The sequence below is a fragment of the Puntigrus tetrazona genome, chromosome 23, assembly GCF_018831695.1.
Source record: "Puntigrus tetrazona isolate hp1 chromosome 23, ASM1883169v1, whole genome shotgun sequence".
NCBI lineage: Eukaryota > Metazoa > Chordata > Actinopteri > Cypriniformes > Cyprinidae > Puntigrus > Puntigrus tetrazona.
In genome coordinates, this window is record NC_056721.1 from 5,936,534 (window position 1) to 5,953,185 (window position 16,652).

The window sequence follows — 16,652 nt, forward strand, 5'->3', positions numbered from 1 at the left end:
GGACTACAGGAAGAAATTTTACATCGCTTGTAATTTTGAGAAATAATGTGAAGTTAACGTGGATCGTGCCACGTAAAGGTACAGTTACCGAGACGGAAAAGGCCAACTTTTACTCAAAATAGTTTGCTAAAAAGCCATTATATCTCTTTTGACGGTTGCGCTGTAAAGTCGTGTTACGATAACGCGGGAAAAATGACGCGCACGCGCAGACGCAAAAACGGACGCCAGCGCTGGCTAGTCAGATCTGTTCAGTGAATCGAATGAACTGCTTCAGATCTGTTCAGTGAATCGAACTAACTGCTTCAGATCTGTTCAGTGAATCGAATGAACTGCTTCAGATCTGTTCAGTGAATCGAACTAACTGCTTCAGATCTGTTCAGTGAATCGAATGAACTGCTTCAGATCTGTTCAGTGAATCGAACGAACTGCTTAAGATCTGTTCAGTGAATCGAACGAACTGCTTCAGATCTGTTCAGTGAATCGAACGAACTGCTTAAGATCTGTTCAGTGAATCGAACGAACTGCTTCAGATCAGTTCAGTGAATCGAACTAACTGCTTCAGATCTGTTCAGTGAATCTAACGAACTGCTTCAGATCTGTTCAGTGAATCGAACAAACTGCTTCAGATCTGTTCAGTGAATCGAACGAACTGCTTAAGATCTGTTCAGTGAATCGAACGAACTGCTTAAGATCTGTTCAGTGAATCGAACGAACTGCTTAAGATCTGTTCAGTGAATCGAACGAACTGCTTCAGATCTGTTCAGTGAATCGAACGAACTGCTTCAGATCTGTTCAGTGAATCGAACTAACTGCTTCAGATCTGTTCAGTGAATCGAACTGCTTCAGATCTGTTCAGTGAATCGAACAAACTGCTTAAGATCTGTTCAGTGAATCGAACTCAAAACTCACCCGCGAAGTATACAATAATAATTCCATGAAATAATAATACAATACATTGTAGAAGCAAAATGGCTCAGATCTTACGAATGGAAAATTCTGTAAATTTATTTTTAATGATTTATGCATTCTAGCTTTATATATGAATAGCATTGGTTTTAATAAACATAATTCCATTAGAATAAGAAAACATGCAAACGTTTTTTAGTATCGTTTATTGTAAATATAAATTGTTGTTATAACCTTAATCATGGCACTAACACACTGAACATACAATAAAAACACACACATAAAAACAAAAACAACAAAAAAAAACAATGCCGAAGTGATGACATTTTTCATACTTCAAGCCAGTATAGTTTGCATAAGCCTGGTTATTTTGACAAAAGCGCTGTTTTAAAAGCATTTGTGCACAATTTTTACACACCAGTCGGATTTTCTAGAAACCACCTGACTTCAGCATGACATCCAAAGTGCTAAAATGTTAATTCAGTTCCTACAAAAATATAACCCCAGCATCACTTTATAAACAGCAGTTTGTGCCTACATTTGGCTTTATTTCGAAGGTTTTATTAGAAGGACAGTGTGATGCAGTAAAGAATTACTGATTAGTTTTTTTACCCATCCTTACGTATTCTACCAACACCTGCATTTACAACATCCACAAGTATCATGAAACTGTACCACATAGTGACAATAACATCCTCACGCAAGTGCAAACCTGAAATGTAAAAAAATACAGTAAAGGCACTTTTTAAATCTACATATATACTATACAGTAATACTCTCAGTGCTTCAGTCGAGCTGTCAAAATCTTAGTTAAACATCTCACGTTTCATATGGCTTAATCACAAATGAAATACACCACGGCAAGGCTTTCAGAAGTGTATATTGCACAGTGAGTATGCAAGCAAAATATAAAGTGAAACAGTGCTTTAAAAATCAGCGTCCTCAGATGAAGTGTATCATGCTGTCTTCACACTCCTTCGGCACGGGAAGGTTATAACTCTGACAGGTTAATCTGTAATTCTGCCCACCGTTGTTATCCCAAAACTGCATGCCCATTACTTTATAACGAACAGCGAACTCCAGCACCGCTCCAGGGTGAAGGATGTACGGAGGAACGGGTAAATGAAATCGAAAAGTGTCACAGCAGGGCCCGCCCGAGACGGATTTGCTCGCGACCCAGTAGGCCTTGGTTTCCGAGCAGCTCTTCCAGTTTGTGAACGAGTAGCGCACATCCACTTCCTTCTCAAACGCCAAGTTTACAACCTGAACGATCCCTATGATGCCAGGCTCGTAGCACAGGACCCGCTCCAGAGACACCTGTTGGCGACGCAGGCGCTCTGCGAAGTCGGGACAGTCCCCCGGCTGGACGGAGAACATCGGTTTCAAATACGGCAGGGAAATCTCCATCCTCTTACTCGAGGCTAACTCCGCGTTCATTAAGAGTCTGAAGAGAACATGCTCGGGGACGAACGGGTCCTCTCCGCTTTTGAACACCTTGACATTCTCCAGGTCCAGCCCTAAGGAGTCCACGAAGCGGACGCCGGCCCGGCGGCTGAGCCTGCGACGCTCCGAAGGCGACGGGAGGGACTGCGTGCGCCTCTGGATGATGGATTTGGTCGGTGGTTCACACGACAGGCTGCGGCCCGCTGTCTGCCTCGGGGCGACCTTTGGGCTCGGCGGACGAATTTTAACCGGCCTCTTGGCGCTGTCCAGTTTTGAGCGGGACGCGTCCTGCAAAATCGGCGTGGAACTTTCTTTTGAGCCATCTGATACTGCGGTAAAAAATAGGTCAGCGTTCATCTCTTCGAGGGGTGTGTCTTTATGGCAACATCCCAAAGACCAGGCCATGTTTGTTAGAGAGAGTTACCTCGTGTGACCTGAAGAAGACAATGATTCTATGTTATGCATATTTATTACAGTATTGAACAGTCTTGGTAAGCGGTGTCATCTGACACAGTGCAGCTGTGGAAACATGGCAAACTCACTAGCTGCTTCAATCTCAGCCGGGTCACTGAACACTTTAATGCAAACTGAAGCAACTTACATTTCAAGGCTTTCAAAGCTGCAAAATGCCAGCGCAAACGTGTGCTAGTCAATGACTGGGAATTACAAGGAAGAAGTTCAAGTTCGCGTTTGCATTGTCTCACCAGGAAAGTCGGTCTTGTTTAGGTTTACGACGCATCTGACGATCCTCCGAGGCTATTTTTTACAAAACGCGCACTTCATAATGAGGCGCGCGACGGGAACTGCGCGCGAAGGTGAAGCATACTACGTGATACAACGCACATACGATGCGTTTCGAGCGAACTGCGCAGAGCTGGCAGGAGCGTGATGTCAAACAGAGGGGGCGTGGCTACCGAGTCAGCTGCGCTCGGGAAACGCTGCTGGTGGCGAGGTTGCCATGTCCTCTTGTCATGAGTAGTTGTAAATGCAGATCTTTTGATGACCTGACGGAACACGCATTCAACACAGCGATGTAAAAATGGCAACAAAGCTTTATTTACATATTTCCAATACCGTGCATTTTCAATGAACGTGTCTGTTCGGTATTATGTAATGCAAAGCAGTTGCAAAAGTTTTACAAAATACACATACTCATCTCATCACTAATAAAATGGGTTTTACTTCCAATTTATATGCAATATCTAATTAATTGATCTCACTACCACTCCAAAGTGGCATTAGAGAATGAGAATCTAATTAATCATATATATATATATATATATATATATATATATATATATATATATGCTAAAAAAAAAAAATATCAAATTTCAATAATATTTCACAATATTACTGATTTTACTGTATTTTTAGTCAAATAATTACAGCAATATAAGTGAGCATAAGAGACAGATTTAAAATCTAAAACATTTTAAACTAAATAATTTTTTTCAATATTTTAGTCAGACACAAACAGGGATCACCAACCGGGTACATTTATGATTAGATTAGGATTATTTTTCTTCTTTTATCTGGCAACCCCGTCGGTCACTTTTAATAAAACAGCGATTTTGCGAATTTATGCAACCCCAAAATAAGCCGCCTGGTACGTTTACATACGCGCGTTTCTCTTTATAAGCAATCGATACTATCAGCGGTGCAATTAACGCGTTTCACCTAGCTGTTTCACTCATAAACTCCAATTCCCATCATGCCTATCGCAGGATCACGTCGACAACGATGCTTGAACATACAAAGCAGCAGGTAAACAAGTCCGTTCGAGCTGCTGTAGCGATGCTCAGTAACGGCGATTTCCAAGCGTTTCGCTCGTCGCGGGATGACGGGGGTTTCCTAACCGAGGCGCAAAGGTGATTATGTAAATGTTGTCGTTTGCGATAGTTTGTTCGACGCGGTTTAATGGATTGCTCCAATTCTCGGCAAACTGGGAAATATCTGAACCGTGACGCTGGTGTTTCGCTGCGTTTCTGCAATGGTGCTCTTCAGTCGCGCGGTGCGTGTACGCGCTCACGAACGGGACATTGTGGAGCACAGCTGAGAGCTTCAAAACTGCGCCTGTACACTTCATAGCGTTTAATGCGATGGGACCCATCCTGCAGGAAAGAACTGCGTCTGCGACACTGAAGAAGGTGCCAGGCAAGGAGAAGGTTAGAATGAAAAATGCAGAAAACACTGGGATCGTTGCCAGGTAGGTCCGAATATAGCAGTTTATTAAAATCGAGACAAAAAAAGATGCCACTAAGAATATGTGCTTTATTTGCAGCAATAATAAGAGGGGAGGAAACGTGAACCAGAATAAGAAACCTCTTAAAAAAACTGTGCCCTTGCATCCAGGGCAAGAGAAGGATCATCTGCCCAAAGCTGAAATTGTAAGTTACACATGCAACATTAAGATGCATCAAGCATCCTGTGTCAGCAGCGGTTTGAACATGTTTTCATGATCTTCCCAAGCTCCAAAATGGCATTAAACCAAAGAAAGCTAGGAGTCCGACTGGTGGCACTTGCAAGTTGCGTGGGTGAGTGCTGCTTAACATATGGAATTTAATATATAAATAAGCATAAATAGTAACAATAAAAGAACAAAATAAAGCAAGGATATATCGCACTGTAGAATGCTGTCATTGACCAATCAGAAAACAAATTTTTCTTAGTGCAAAAGAGATACAAATTAGAGCTGGGTACTGACACAGATTATGATTCTCAAGCTTTTGATTCGATATTGATATTTTACATTTTTTAAATATCTTCATAGTGATAATATTATGCTTCTGCTCCTTCACTGATAAAATTTAAATGGTGACTGCCCTGACTTGACAGATTATTCATGCATGCATTAAGACATCACTAATATATAATGCATATATTTAGCACTACATAGTCTTAACTCTACAACATACCTAATGATGTTCATTTCATTATCTTTTCTTTTGCCATTCACCATTACCATTGTTTTTTTTTTAAACTGTTGTGAATATATGGCTATAAATAAATGTTCTTTCCCCGCAGTAGATTCATTTACAGGCTGCACTCATAATAAAGATCTGCTCCATCACTGACATACATGTCATTTTTGAGTTTTGTTTCCTTAACTAGATTGTAGGTAGCCTAAATATCCACCTCATCCTTATTGTTTTATCCAGCACTCTCTTCTGTGTAATAAAGTAATCATGATACTGAGAAACCAATGGAAAGAACTCGGTGTGTGAGTGAACTGTCCAAATGAATCAAACTGGACCACAAACATTTCCAGACCTTTTTGGAGAACCATTGCACTAATTAGATGAGAAAGCGATTCATTTGTGAATGTTGGGTCATTCGACTCTTAATTCCTGATAGAAAGCATGATTGCTAAAATATTTTACCTGTTTTTATAATTTTTTAATAAAATCATAGTCTCTACGGTTATTGGATAGGAGATACACTACAAATCAAATTAAGTGATGTTTTCTTCGTGCATCAGAATTAATTTGGGGATTTTAAGAATGATTTCAGTCATTAAAAGTGTTGGCAACCCAGCCCTAATTAAATACACAGGTCAACATCTTAAGTGGGTCAAAACCTTTCATCAAAGTTGTCCTAAAACCTTATCTTAGGACAACTTAATGAACTTTTTTTTCAAATGTTGACTACTGTATATTGATAAAATCTCACTTGAGCTGTCACTGCAGCACACAGGGAGAATCAGACCTACGGCCACCACGTCCCAAACTCTCTTGTCCCGAGCATGGACAGGAGAGGCAGAAAATCCAGCTGGAGCCTCAGTCCTGTAAAGAGATGGTTCAGAGCCAAGTGACCTTGGAGAAGAGCCGTCGCGCTCTGTCGCTCCCCTTGGCTCCTCAGCCAGTGCTGCAGCAGTTCACCCTGCAGCAACAAATCCCAGACCTGGACTCTCTCCGCCTCCTGGAGCACAAGGAGGATGACACGGACAGCGCCAGCGACCTGTCCGACTCCGGGCGGCTCCCTGTGCTGCCTTCCCCTTGCACTCCTCCTCAGCTCAACCTCCGAGCCGAGGTGATCAACTCCATGGACCTGCATCCTCACATACCTGGACCCAGGTCGGTGGAGAACGATGAAGTCCGGTACAGCTACCCAGACTTCCTGCCTCCTCCGTTCAATACCTGGAGCCTGAGGCAGCTCGCCATCTTCCTCAACACCGAAGGCAAGCGGGCTCCCCGGCCGAAACCTGTAGGGCAGCTAGAGAAGTATTTAGAGCGGCTCCTTCAACTGGAGTGGCACCAGATCCAAACCATACAGGCAGAGAGCGGAAGGCACATTGTTCCCATCATCCGAACAAGAAGTCACGCAGCCAGTGTCCTAGTCAACGGCAACCGTCCTAGGCCTCATACTGCTCCTCCAACGCGCCTCAGCTCCCCGAAAAGCTTCCGGCAGGGTCAACGAGCCTTCTTCTCTTCACTGGCCAGCCCATCTTCCACCCAGCTGTCCCGTCCCGTTTGCCCTCACTGCCACATCCGCTATCCGCTCTGCAACGGCACCTGCTCTTCGTACGCCTATCAGCGGCATTCCCGTCTCAGCCCCCTTCTAGAGCGCAAAGCTCCCCCTGCCAGCACCCAAAAGAGAAGCAGCAGCGAAAGCCGCGCTTCCACCTCCGAAAACCGCACCACTTCTAAAAACCAGCAACCGGTCAGTCCTCAGGCGACGAAGGCTCACCAGAAGAACATGCAGGCTGCGGGAAACATGCGCAGGGCGTCCCAAGAACTTAACGCGAACGGCAAAACCCATTCTTCGGTCAGGAAAGGAAAGGCTGCAAGGTCTAACGAGGCGGATAAACAGAAAGATCCACTTGGAGCAAAATGCGGAGGGGTACCTGTCGGTACGAAACGTGAAGGTGGTGGTCCAGGGAAGAAAATGGTGAAGGATGGTCCGAGAGTTGAGGCGGGTGAAGTACGGTTGAGATCTGGTACTAAAAGAACGGTCACCGATGGCTGCGAAGCTAAAGCGACGTCAGCTACCAAGACTACTGGCAAAGTGAAAAATGCTCAGTATGCAAAGTAGTTAGTGCACCTTTCACGCAATTTTCAGTTGCCTCAAAAACATAATTTCGCGTACTGTAAAAAAAGAGCTATTTAAGGCATAATATTATCCCCGCAGTTAACGGTAGTTGTTTGTGAAAAGGATATAAGCGCCGTCACATTGGCAAAAGTTTTGGCAAAATTTCAAGGGGAAAGTCACTTTTAGCTTTCTGCCGGTCAACACGGACCAATTTAAAAAGTGAACAGGATCGCATAGATTCCAATTAACCTGATTAACCATGAAAATTTGCCAGACTACTGCAAATGCGACCACACTTAAAAGGTATCCTTCTCTTTAGAAATCATGCCTTTTCATCGTCATATTGTTTCAGTAGAACTTTAAAGTGCATTTCTTGAATAAGATCTGTTTATTTTATCTGCCTAAGTATACAAAAGCAGGTTATCTTTACATACTGTACGCACAAATCCTCTATGAAGTCAATGTACTTAAATCTAGTGTGCATGTACATATCTCTTATTTGAGGGAGGTATGGCTGAGAATGTCAGCGTGTGGCTTTGTCTAGTAAGCACTATTGGTCAAAGAATGTATATTTTTTTGAGATGAATAATGAATGTTTTGTAATGACTGTGTATTTTTGTAAAGTGCTATTTACAAGGACTTCTTTTCTTGTTATTTATCAAACCAATGAGTTGACCTTTATTAAGTTAAATAAGAATGTCTTATCTTTGAATGTTTTGAAACTCATTACTTAGGTTTTCGATGAGTTAGATGTAGTTGAGTTGTGAGTTGTTAGGATTGCTTTCGGTAGTTTTGTGGTTTGTTGCTGGAGAAGGACCCGAGCTGTAAACTGTTAAGATATCATGGTCGAGGTTATCTTTGTTTACTTATTGAGAACCTTTCAGGTTATTACATTGTAATTCATGTCTCTAAATATAGCATGTTTTTATTTTTGCAGGAACAATGATGGTAGTGGTTTTGTAGTTTTATATGTACTGTAATGCATTGTCGAGGCACTTGAATATGACTTGAAAGCTGGTACAGGTTGAGGCCATACAGTACGTGGTACCACATTTCCATACTTGATGTGCTGTATGTAGCACCATTTCATCTTGGATGTTATGTACTGTGTCAAGTTTCCTTATCAGGCAAAAAAAACACACAAAAATCTACTTTTGTCCAATCATTGTCAGATTGTGCTTTTATTTTGCTGGGAGTTTTTGGTAGAGTTGAATGCAGCTATTTTTATGAGATACAAAATAAACAGTTTTCATTACATCAAAAAGCCTCTGTCTGCAGTACGTATTTTGTTGTGGAAATTCAATATTCTCACACAGGAAGTGCCATTTTCAGGTTGTGAATGAACATTTTCTGTGACTTTGCCATATCTTCTGGGCATTTAAATGCTCCTATTTACAATCGTCTGAATCCTTAGGTGCATATTATAACAATTGTGTGATTGTCACGAATAGTTTGTCACACTAATTTGATGTCATTTGCATGTTGTCATATCCTCTTCTGTCCTGGGAAAGGCTTTAAAAGCTGTAGAAGCTGTTTCTGTCGATCGTTCACACAGCCTGTGTAATACAAAGCAAACGAAAAACATTTGTATTTGGAGAAGACCGCAAATGCTGTTATTAAATGTAATGTGACACTTTCAACAAATAGGTGTTACCTTATATTTATTACGTTTTATTTATCTTTTAAACATTTCATTTTCTGTATTCACTAGGGCTGTCAAACGATTAATCGCATTTAAAATAAATATAGTGAATGAGATAAATTGCAACATTGTGTGTCAGCACTAATATTTACTTCAGTTAATAGTTTGCCTAAAAATAAAAAATTGCTTAAGATTAACTCACCCTCAGGCCATGCAAAATGTAGATTTGTTTCTTCATCTGAACAGGATTTGGAGCAATTACATCACTTACATTACTTGCTCACCAATCGATCCTCTGCAGCGAATGGGTGCCGTCAGAATGAAAAATCCATTGAAAAAGTCTAATTAGAATCAGTAAGTGACGGTTTAGTAATTAAATGTCTTACTGATGAATTTGTTTATTACAAACAATCAGCCCTTCACTTTACAAGAAATGTATTGATGGACTGGAGTTGTGTGGCTTTTTACTGTGATGTTTTTGGACTCTCATTCTGACGGCACCCATTCGCTGCAGAAAACCCATTGGTGAACAAGTAATGTAATGCTAAATTTCTCCAAATGTGATCGCTTTTAGAAGTTTTGATGGCAGAGATTTTACGTTTTTGGGTGAAGTAGACTTAAAAAAACGTAAAAAGTATCATGCGTGCACTGCAAATTATTATATATTTTTTGGCTAACAGCGTGATATTCAAAAAACTAAGAGCAACGGCTAAGCACGTAAAAACTCACTGAGTGTGCTGCAGGCATTTCCATTAAGGCAATGTAAGACACTGACCGAGATGCGTATTTGCCACGAGGCAAGAACAACCCAGAGTCTCTAGTCCGACATCCGCATAGACAGGTCCATCGTTCCACATTAGGTCAAATCCACCAACCCTCTTCTCCTTGCCTGTCAGACTAAGCGGAAAAGAATGTTTTGGACAACAGTGTCAACATTCGCAATCCTCCGCACTCTTTCATGTAATTTTATGCTATTTTGTCAAATCGTACCGGCCTTCCATGTCCACAATGTGCAAGGTGTCCTCCAGCAGCCTGTATTTTAGCTCATAGTCCTCCTGACTGCTGGCCGTGAGGGAGGGTGAAGCGTTCACTTCAATCAGCCACCTGCGTAACGGCAAACTGCGCTGTCATGCAATCCCCGCATTCGTTCGGTCCCGTCTTAACTAAGCAATCGAAAAACAAAGCACTCTCACGGCTTCAAGTCTTGATCCAGTAGTATGTCATATCCATACAACTCAAAGCAGTGTTTGTCATTGATGATGGTCTTCTGAACGCTAAGCAGGCTGCGAATAAATATGTTGTCGATCTCTTTAAATAGAGGCTGCACTGTCTCGAAACCATGCTTAGCGGTCAGGTACTGCCGTAGCTGCTGCATCTGCCACTTACAACCCTGAGAGAGAAAAAGAGCTTTTTAATAAAGCATATCTTCGTGAACGTAGTGGTAGTACAGTAGTACTTCCAACATACCTTCTCGGGATCATAGTCAGGAGCTGTTTTTTGCACTGCAACATTAGTTAGGTGAACGTCTTTGTATTTCAAGGTTAAAGAAGACAAACGAGTGAATTAATAGGACTTGATATATCATTGGGGGTGCGTGTATTCCTGAATGCATGTTAAGGATACACTGATCATCTATGCTGCTAAGAGAGAACCTGGTGTTGGAAAATCGAGCAAAACCGTCACGATACAGCCAGGCCTTCAATGGAATATACTGCAAAAACAAAAATACGCTTGTTTTAATGAATATTGCACAGTTTTAAAAATACAACTGAAAATGTAACAGTGATGTGAAGTCAATGAAATGTAAACGAAAGCACTCTAACAACGAAAAACAGCACGAAATATACATGGGGAAAAAAAATCACGAAAAAATATAGCTCACTTACTGATGTGACAAGAACATAGACTCTCAAGTCAAATTTTCTCCCTGGTAATAAATATAACATATACACGTTATACACACACACACACACATATAAAACGTGATATGTTCAGTAATAATAATAAAGTTAAGCTAAATCAAATAAGTATTGAAGGCATTATTATGACCCTGGTCAACAAAACCGGTCATAAGTGTTAAAACAAATACGTTTTAATATATATATTATGGTAGGAAATTTACAGAACATCTTTATGGGACATGATCTTTACTTAATATGATTTTCGGCATAAAAGACAAATCTAATTTTGACCCATACAATGTATTTTTGGCTATAAATATACGGCAGAGACTTAAGAACGGTTTTGTGGTCCAGGGTCGCACATGTATTATATATTGCAGGTACATGCCAGCTATGAGGTAGGGATTCTCAATGTAGCGCTGAGCGACATAGTTCTCAACCTGAGCCTCATCTTTCTGTTCTTCAGTGCGCGACCCATCCTAAAACCGAACAACAGCATCAGTACACAGCATGAAACTAGGGATGACGACAGTAAATAAATCACTGAACTTCTGTTCTTGTCGGTGTCAAATGCGTATTACCTTCCGCCAGTCTATGATATCTTTGAGTTTTCGAAACAGAAAAATTCCTTTCCCCTGTGATCGTGCCACCTGTGTGGGGAAAGTATAATAATGATGGATGACATACAGATGATCAGTTTGTCGGTATCGTACACAGTGCACTGCTATCAATACTGCACTCACAGGCTTCATGATCCAGGTGCTCCCTGGGCTTCTCTTAAACTCTTCCACAAAGATGTGATACTCACTAGGCAGCACAAACGTACAGGGGAAAAAGTCGCATTTGGACGCCTCTAAACGCCCAGCCTCCCGCTCTAAAGTTTTTCTATATCGCTTCAGGTTTTTTACCATCAGGTTCTTACGGGTCAGCTGAAAAATACAAACACTTGTATGCCTGTTTTCTGCCCACTTTGATTCATCGGTATAAACCGTGTAATACGGACCTCGTAGTGGTTGCGGAAGTGACATATTCGCACGTGTTCCTCCATGTACGAGTGATCGAAGTTCTCTCTTAGCCACCCAACATCACACCAGTTAAAGTCCCAATCGCCGTCGCTGCGTAGAGAGACATGAACGCATGGTGCACAGGAACATACACAACGATGAAGCGCAGCACTTACTCTTTCATCTCTACCCAGCCCGGCCTCTGGTTTAGGACGTCCTGTATAGTGTTGGTCAGGCCACATCTGTACCGTATGCAGGTCCTTGGCTCACTAGGATGAAAATCAACCACACCGGAATGTTAGACTAGTTTTTATCCTTTTATCCAGACGTAAAGATAACAGTTTAAAGTTTAGACTTTAGAGAAACTGTAACATGATTTTAAAATTCTGCTACTATAAGCATCTACACCATGGGGTTTGTAATAGCACTTTAAATATCAGTTTCCTGTTTTATGCTAAAATACTTATTTAAAAAGTTATACAAAAAGTTGATTTTTTTTAGCATGACTACACCAGTCTTCAATGTTACATGAAGAAATAGATCTAATATGCTGATTTGATTTGCTGCTTAAGAAGCTTTTCTTATTATTTTCAATGTTGAAAACATTAGACCAATTTTCCTTATCTTATAAACATGAGATTTTGGGTTATTATATTAGGATAGCTCTGTAAAGGATATTGGTATTATTATAAATGTTATTTTATTTTTATGTAAATTTCACATTCATTAATGCAAAAGGCAAACTTCTTTAAAACGTATCTAGATAGTATACAGCAACTATCTAAAAATAGTAAAACAATCGCGACCAGTAACATATGCTCCTCCTTTAACATTTTTATATAATAAAAAAGTGTACCCCTCTTTTTTTCCCCTTTTCCTTTTCTCGTTCCTTCTTATTAAGGCATATAGTTTGGTGTTGTATTGCACATGCTACTTGTTGAAAATAAAGCATTAAAAACAACATCAAAACTTTAGACCGTTTCTGGAAACCGTGGTTCATAATAAATTTGAAACAGAAAATCGTTGTCGTAACATTAAGCGTCTTGGATGTAATTTTTGGCATGGGTTGGTGCATAATAACTGAATAATAGATCATGATAATGTCTTTAATAGACGAGATGAAGTCTTACAGACGCTAACTTGATTGACTGAATGGATGAAATAACGAATAAATGTATTAAAAGCTAACAGACTTACCCTTCCTTCTTCTTCTGTGAAGTGTAGGCCCCTTTGTGTCCAGCTGTCTGCTGTTAATATAAGTTTGTTACGGCAAACGCGATTGAAGCTGGAATGTAACTTGTGTGTTAAAGCTAAGCAAAAAAAAAGACTGCAGCGATACGTAATTATCAGCTTCAGTTTTCAGATATAGCACATAATATGATGTAATTGAGTTGTAAATAGCTTTTAAAGGTTACCCTGTTACCTTATTCTTAGACATTTCCGAGACTAAGCACCTGCTAACAGCGGAGCACCAGCAGCGCGTCCGACATCGCTCAACTGTAGTCTACACGTTGTCATAGCAACCACATGGCGGACCAATCGCTTCGCTGCATTTCGTGGTCACGTGTTGAGAGCGACCCAAACCAGAGCTCTGGTCCCAACGCTCCCGGCTCTCGGCTACACGTTCACTAATATCATCTATCTTGAATTTGCTTCTGATGGAGAAACGAGAGAATTATTGTTTATTACTGTTACGATGCCGGAAAGGCTTGTTATTTGACTAGAGCTCCTTGGCGTAAACGGCATGCATGTACGCTAGGTGGCAGCATAACTTAAACAAAACTCTCCATAAGAAAACAAAAGGTTCATCTTTACTAGCGTGAAGGTTATTACTCAAACACGTGCCCAAACCAACATAATCTGACAACACACGACTTTTAACCAGCGTTTTCTCATATGTGACACTTATAAACACGTCGAGAACAATAAAGGCAGTGGTCAAATCATCTGTCAGTTATTATGTCTTTTTTACGCAAAAGCCCTCGGTTTTTCGGTCATTTATGAATATTAACATATTAAAATGCTTGATATAACTTACTTTAAATGATTGTAAACCGTCTTTAATAAAACTTGAAAGTCGCTGATGCCCTCTTGTGGGCCTTGATCCCTGCACAAGATCCCAAATCTTCAATATTTTTCTACTTAATAATAATCTAACTGAGATTAATACAAAAGAACACTGCTTTCTTTTAGCACATCAAATGTTGCCTTTATTTTATTTTATTGTTATTTTTTCATACTGTTTCCATTTTAATTAACTTTATCCTCAATATACGGTTTTCCAAAAAAACAAACCAACGAACAAAATAAAGCTCCAGTTTTCGCCCCAAACCCTTTAGTTCCCGCATATCTTCCAGCATAATCCAAGAACCAGGTTATCCGACCTTACCCAAAGACACATTTAATGAAAGAAATCTGAAAAAGTGTGACATCTTTCTCCAAACATGCAGTCCGACGATTTGTTTTTGGTTTTGTAGTTTTCGCTCAAGCACCGCTTGACCTCGCCGAGCGTGAACGTTAAACACGGGTTGACGTATCTCCAAGGCAGGGCATGTTGACTGCAGCGGGCTGATAATGCTCTGCAGCTGTTTAACCGATTCAACCTCTCAGGTCATAAAATCGCACATCAAAACGCTCCAGATGGACAATTATCTAAAAACACCAATCTGTCATCTCTTCAAAGCGAGGGAAAGCTCAGGGGATGTCATGTACTTCACCCGTGGATCAGCAGAATCCTTAACCACATAGAGGAAGGATTACCTGTGTGAACCCGGCCACGGCCGCTGCCGGCCCGCTACGTTTTCTCCTCCTTCATCTCTCCTTGGGAGATATGCGAAGCAAACACACAAAGCGTCTTGTTCTGTGGCGGTGGTCCAGAGTCCTCAGCGCAGAGCTTCGTAAGCATTGTTGGATTGGAAGAGGAATGTTGGCGTGGAGGGTAATTGTCTCTGAGTGGGACGATAGCGTTATGGCCCGGGATATGGCGTGCAGTTTTTATCCTGACAGCTCAGCCCCAAATAGGGCAAGATCCCAGCAGGGATGAACTTCTCATGCTGTCCTGTCCAGGTTTGAGGTTGTGGTTTTGGTGCTCTGGTCAGGGAAAATGCGAGCAAAACAACCTGCGTGTCTTCTGGAGTTCAGAAAAGAAACAATTTTCGGCTTAGGGATGTTGAATCAACCTCCGAATGCTCCCATGAAAGGCTGTGACTGATTTTTCCATTACCGCTGCAGTGTTATCGAACGCTAGGACGTGGCTCCGGGCTCTGGTATGTGTGGCCAAAACCTTCTAACCAAACTTAATGCAATTCGACTCTCTCCTTTGTGGCTGGAAGGGACATCTTTAGGTTTGGAGCCAGGCCCTCTCCTCGAGACAGCTGTCTGAACGCATGCCACTTATCAACTGATAAGCAGGCCTTTCAACGGGCCTGAAACGAGCGCGAAAGTTGAACATGAATTTGATCTAATACGCAAACTGTTCTTTCATTTTTAAAATAATAAGCCGACCTTTGTTGAGATCACTCGTAGTCAATAGAGGCATCACAAACGCTACTTGACTGTGGATTATACGTCAACATTTAAGAGCTAACAGATGCTCAGTTGGTTTCCAAAATCAACGGCGACCAAGCTGAAAACCAAAAATATTTATGTTGGGTTCTCGGCTTTTTTAATACCACGCTTGGGCAAATATTATAATTGAACGACTGGCTCACTTTAAATTCATGAGTGTGATTTTGAATTGAGTTTCCACATCTCACGTTCGAAACTTTGGGGTCGATATCATTTTTTTTACCGTGGCCACAAATTAAGAACACATTCGTACGATTTGTTCATTCACGGCCGATTTGCTACTTTGTTCCTTGTTTTAGTTAAATAAAACGAGGGAACGAATACGTGGCCGCGGTTTACTAAAACAAGGGGAATGCAATTAATAAATCATGGTCATGAATAAACATGTTGTGGAAATGAATTCACGTCCACAGCAGAAAATAGATTTCATTAAATCTAAAAAGGGGGGAATGAATGAGTAAATCGTGGCCGCAAATGAATAACGAGTTCTTTCATGGACACACTTTATATCAAATCGGCATATTAGAATAATTTCTGAAGGATCGTGACACTCAAGAGTGGAGGAATGACGTTGAAAATCCAGCTTTTGCTATCAATTACATTTAATATTAGTATTTTATTAGTATATATTAGTGCATTTTCAAAGGGTTAATTTTTCTGAAAGTGCAGTATGTGACATTTCTGTGTGAATATTCAAAGGAAATGTAGAAAAGGGCCCGATTTCACACATCAGGAATCGGCTGGATGTTACATAACACAAACCAAAGGTGAGAGCAAGTTACAGTTTTATGAACTGTTTCATTAAAATTTTTACTTGTAATAAAATTTCACAATACAATGTGTTTTTGGTGAAGTAAATGCTGTCTCGTGAGCATAAAAGACATGTTTGAAAAACACAAAGATTATAAAAAATAAATAAATGACATACCCAAACCCCCAATATATATATTTTGTTCCTGTCTTTGACAAAATGATTGCCTTGACAAAATGAGCTTTTCTAGTTAAAAATGAGCTATATAAGTTTCTAATCATTTTAATTCTGCTTCCTTATATTCAAATTTGAATTGCCTCGTACGCAAATGTAATATCTGTGCATACATTACATTTCATTTTCCACTTATGAAATGTATTAAATGTAAAAGATTAAATCTATTAAAAATC

At 40.6% G+C, this 16,652-nt stretch overlaps 3 protein-coding genes across 5 annotated transcripts; 1 reads left to right on the plus strand and 2 right to left on the minus strand.

The window, feature by feature from the left end:
- Positions 1 to 1,098: 1,098 nt before the first annotated feature.
- On the minus strand, positions 1,099 to 3,270 carry ppp1r3da (protein phosphatase 1, regulatory subunit 3Da). Of its 2 annotated transcripts, none has more exons than XM_043224104.1 (2): positions 2,951 to 3,270; positions 1,099 to 2,783 (listed from the first exon to the last, which is right to left on the minus strand). In XM_043224104.1, exon 2 carries the CDS (start codon positions 2,752 to 2,754, stop codon positions 1,849 to 1,851), a length of 906 nt encoding a protein of 301 aa, XP_043080039.1. In that variant the 5' UTR covers positions 2,755 to 2,783; positions 2,951 to 3,270; the 3' UTR covers positions 1,099 to 1,848. The 2 variants fall into 2 exon arrangements, with proteins under 2 accessions (XP_043080039.1, XP_043080037.1); XM_043224102.1 differs by having other exon boundaries at positions 3,054 to 3,269.
- A 655-nt stretch (positions 3,271 to 3,925) lies between these two features.
- Positions 3,926 to 8,641, plus strand: fam217ba (family with sequence similarity 217 member Ba). Its single transcript, XM_043225323.1, has 4 exons — positions 3,926 to 4,555; positions 4,631 to 4,736; positions 4,819 to 4,883; positions 6,036 to 8,641. Exons 1-4 carry the CDS (start codon positions 4,449 to 4,451, stop codon positions 7,378 to 7,380), a joined length of 1,623 nt encoding a protein of 540 aa, XP_043081258.1. The 5' UTR covers positions 3,926 to 4,448; the 3' UTR covers positions 7,381 to 8,641.
- On the minus strand, positions 8,148 to 13,420 carry ttll9 (tubulin tyrosine ligase-like family, member 9). Of its 2 annotated transcripts, XM_043225325.1 has the most exons (14): positions 13,348 to 13,413; positions 13,122 to 13,171; positions 12,101 to 12,193; positions 11,924 to 12,035; positions 11,664 to 11,849; positions 11,502 to 11,570; positions 11,309 to 11,399; positions 10,906 to 10,946; positions 10,643 to 10,730; positions 10,487 to 10,545; positions 10,213 to 10,409; positions 10,010 to 10,123; positions 9,795 to 9,916; positions 8,148 to 8,933 (listed from the first exon to the last, which is right to left on the minus strand). In XM_043225325.1, the coding sequence occupies exons 1-14, from the start codon at positions 13,360 to 13,362 to the stop codon at positions 8,863 to 8,865; spliced, it is 1,308 nt and encodes a 435-aa protein (XP_043081260.1). In that variant the 5' UTR covers positions 13,363 to 13,413; the 3' UTR covers positions 8,148 to 8,862. The 2 variants fall into 2 exon arrangements, with proteins under 2 accessions (XP_043081260.1, XP_043081259.1); XM_043225324.1 differs by having other exon boundaries at positions 11,502 to 11,849; positions 13,348 to 13,420.
- Positions 13,421 to 16,652: the final 3,232 nt, after the last annotated feature.

Bases quoted from the DNA above. Each gene is read 5' to 3' on its own strand.
- ppp1r3da (XM_043224104.1), bottom strand. From the start codon at position 2,754: ATGGCCTGGTCTTTGGGATGTTGCCATAAAGACACACCCCTCGAAGAG.
- fam217ba (XM_043225323.1), top strand. From the start codon at position 4,449: ATGGGACCCATCCTGCAGGAAAGAACTGCGTCTGCGACACTGAAGAAG. The intron at 4,737-4,818 runs GTAAGTTACACA...GATCTTCCCAAG, and splicing joins ATCTGCCCAAAGCTGAAATT to CTCCAAAATGGCATTAAACC. The intron at 4,884-6,035 runs GTGAGTGCTGCT...CTGTCACTGCAG, and splicing joins GGCACTTGCAAGTTGCGTGG to CACACAGGGAGAATCAGACC.
- ttll9 (XM_043225324.1), bottom strand. The intron at 10,546-10,642 runs GTATCCTTAACA...TGAAATACAAAG, and splicing joins TAGCAGCATAGATGATCAGT to ACGTTCACCTAACTAATGTT. The intron at 8,934-9,794 runs GTCAGTGTCTTA...TGTATTACACAG, and splicing joins CGTGGCAAATACGCATCTCG to GCTGTGTGAACGATCGACAG.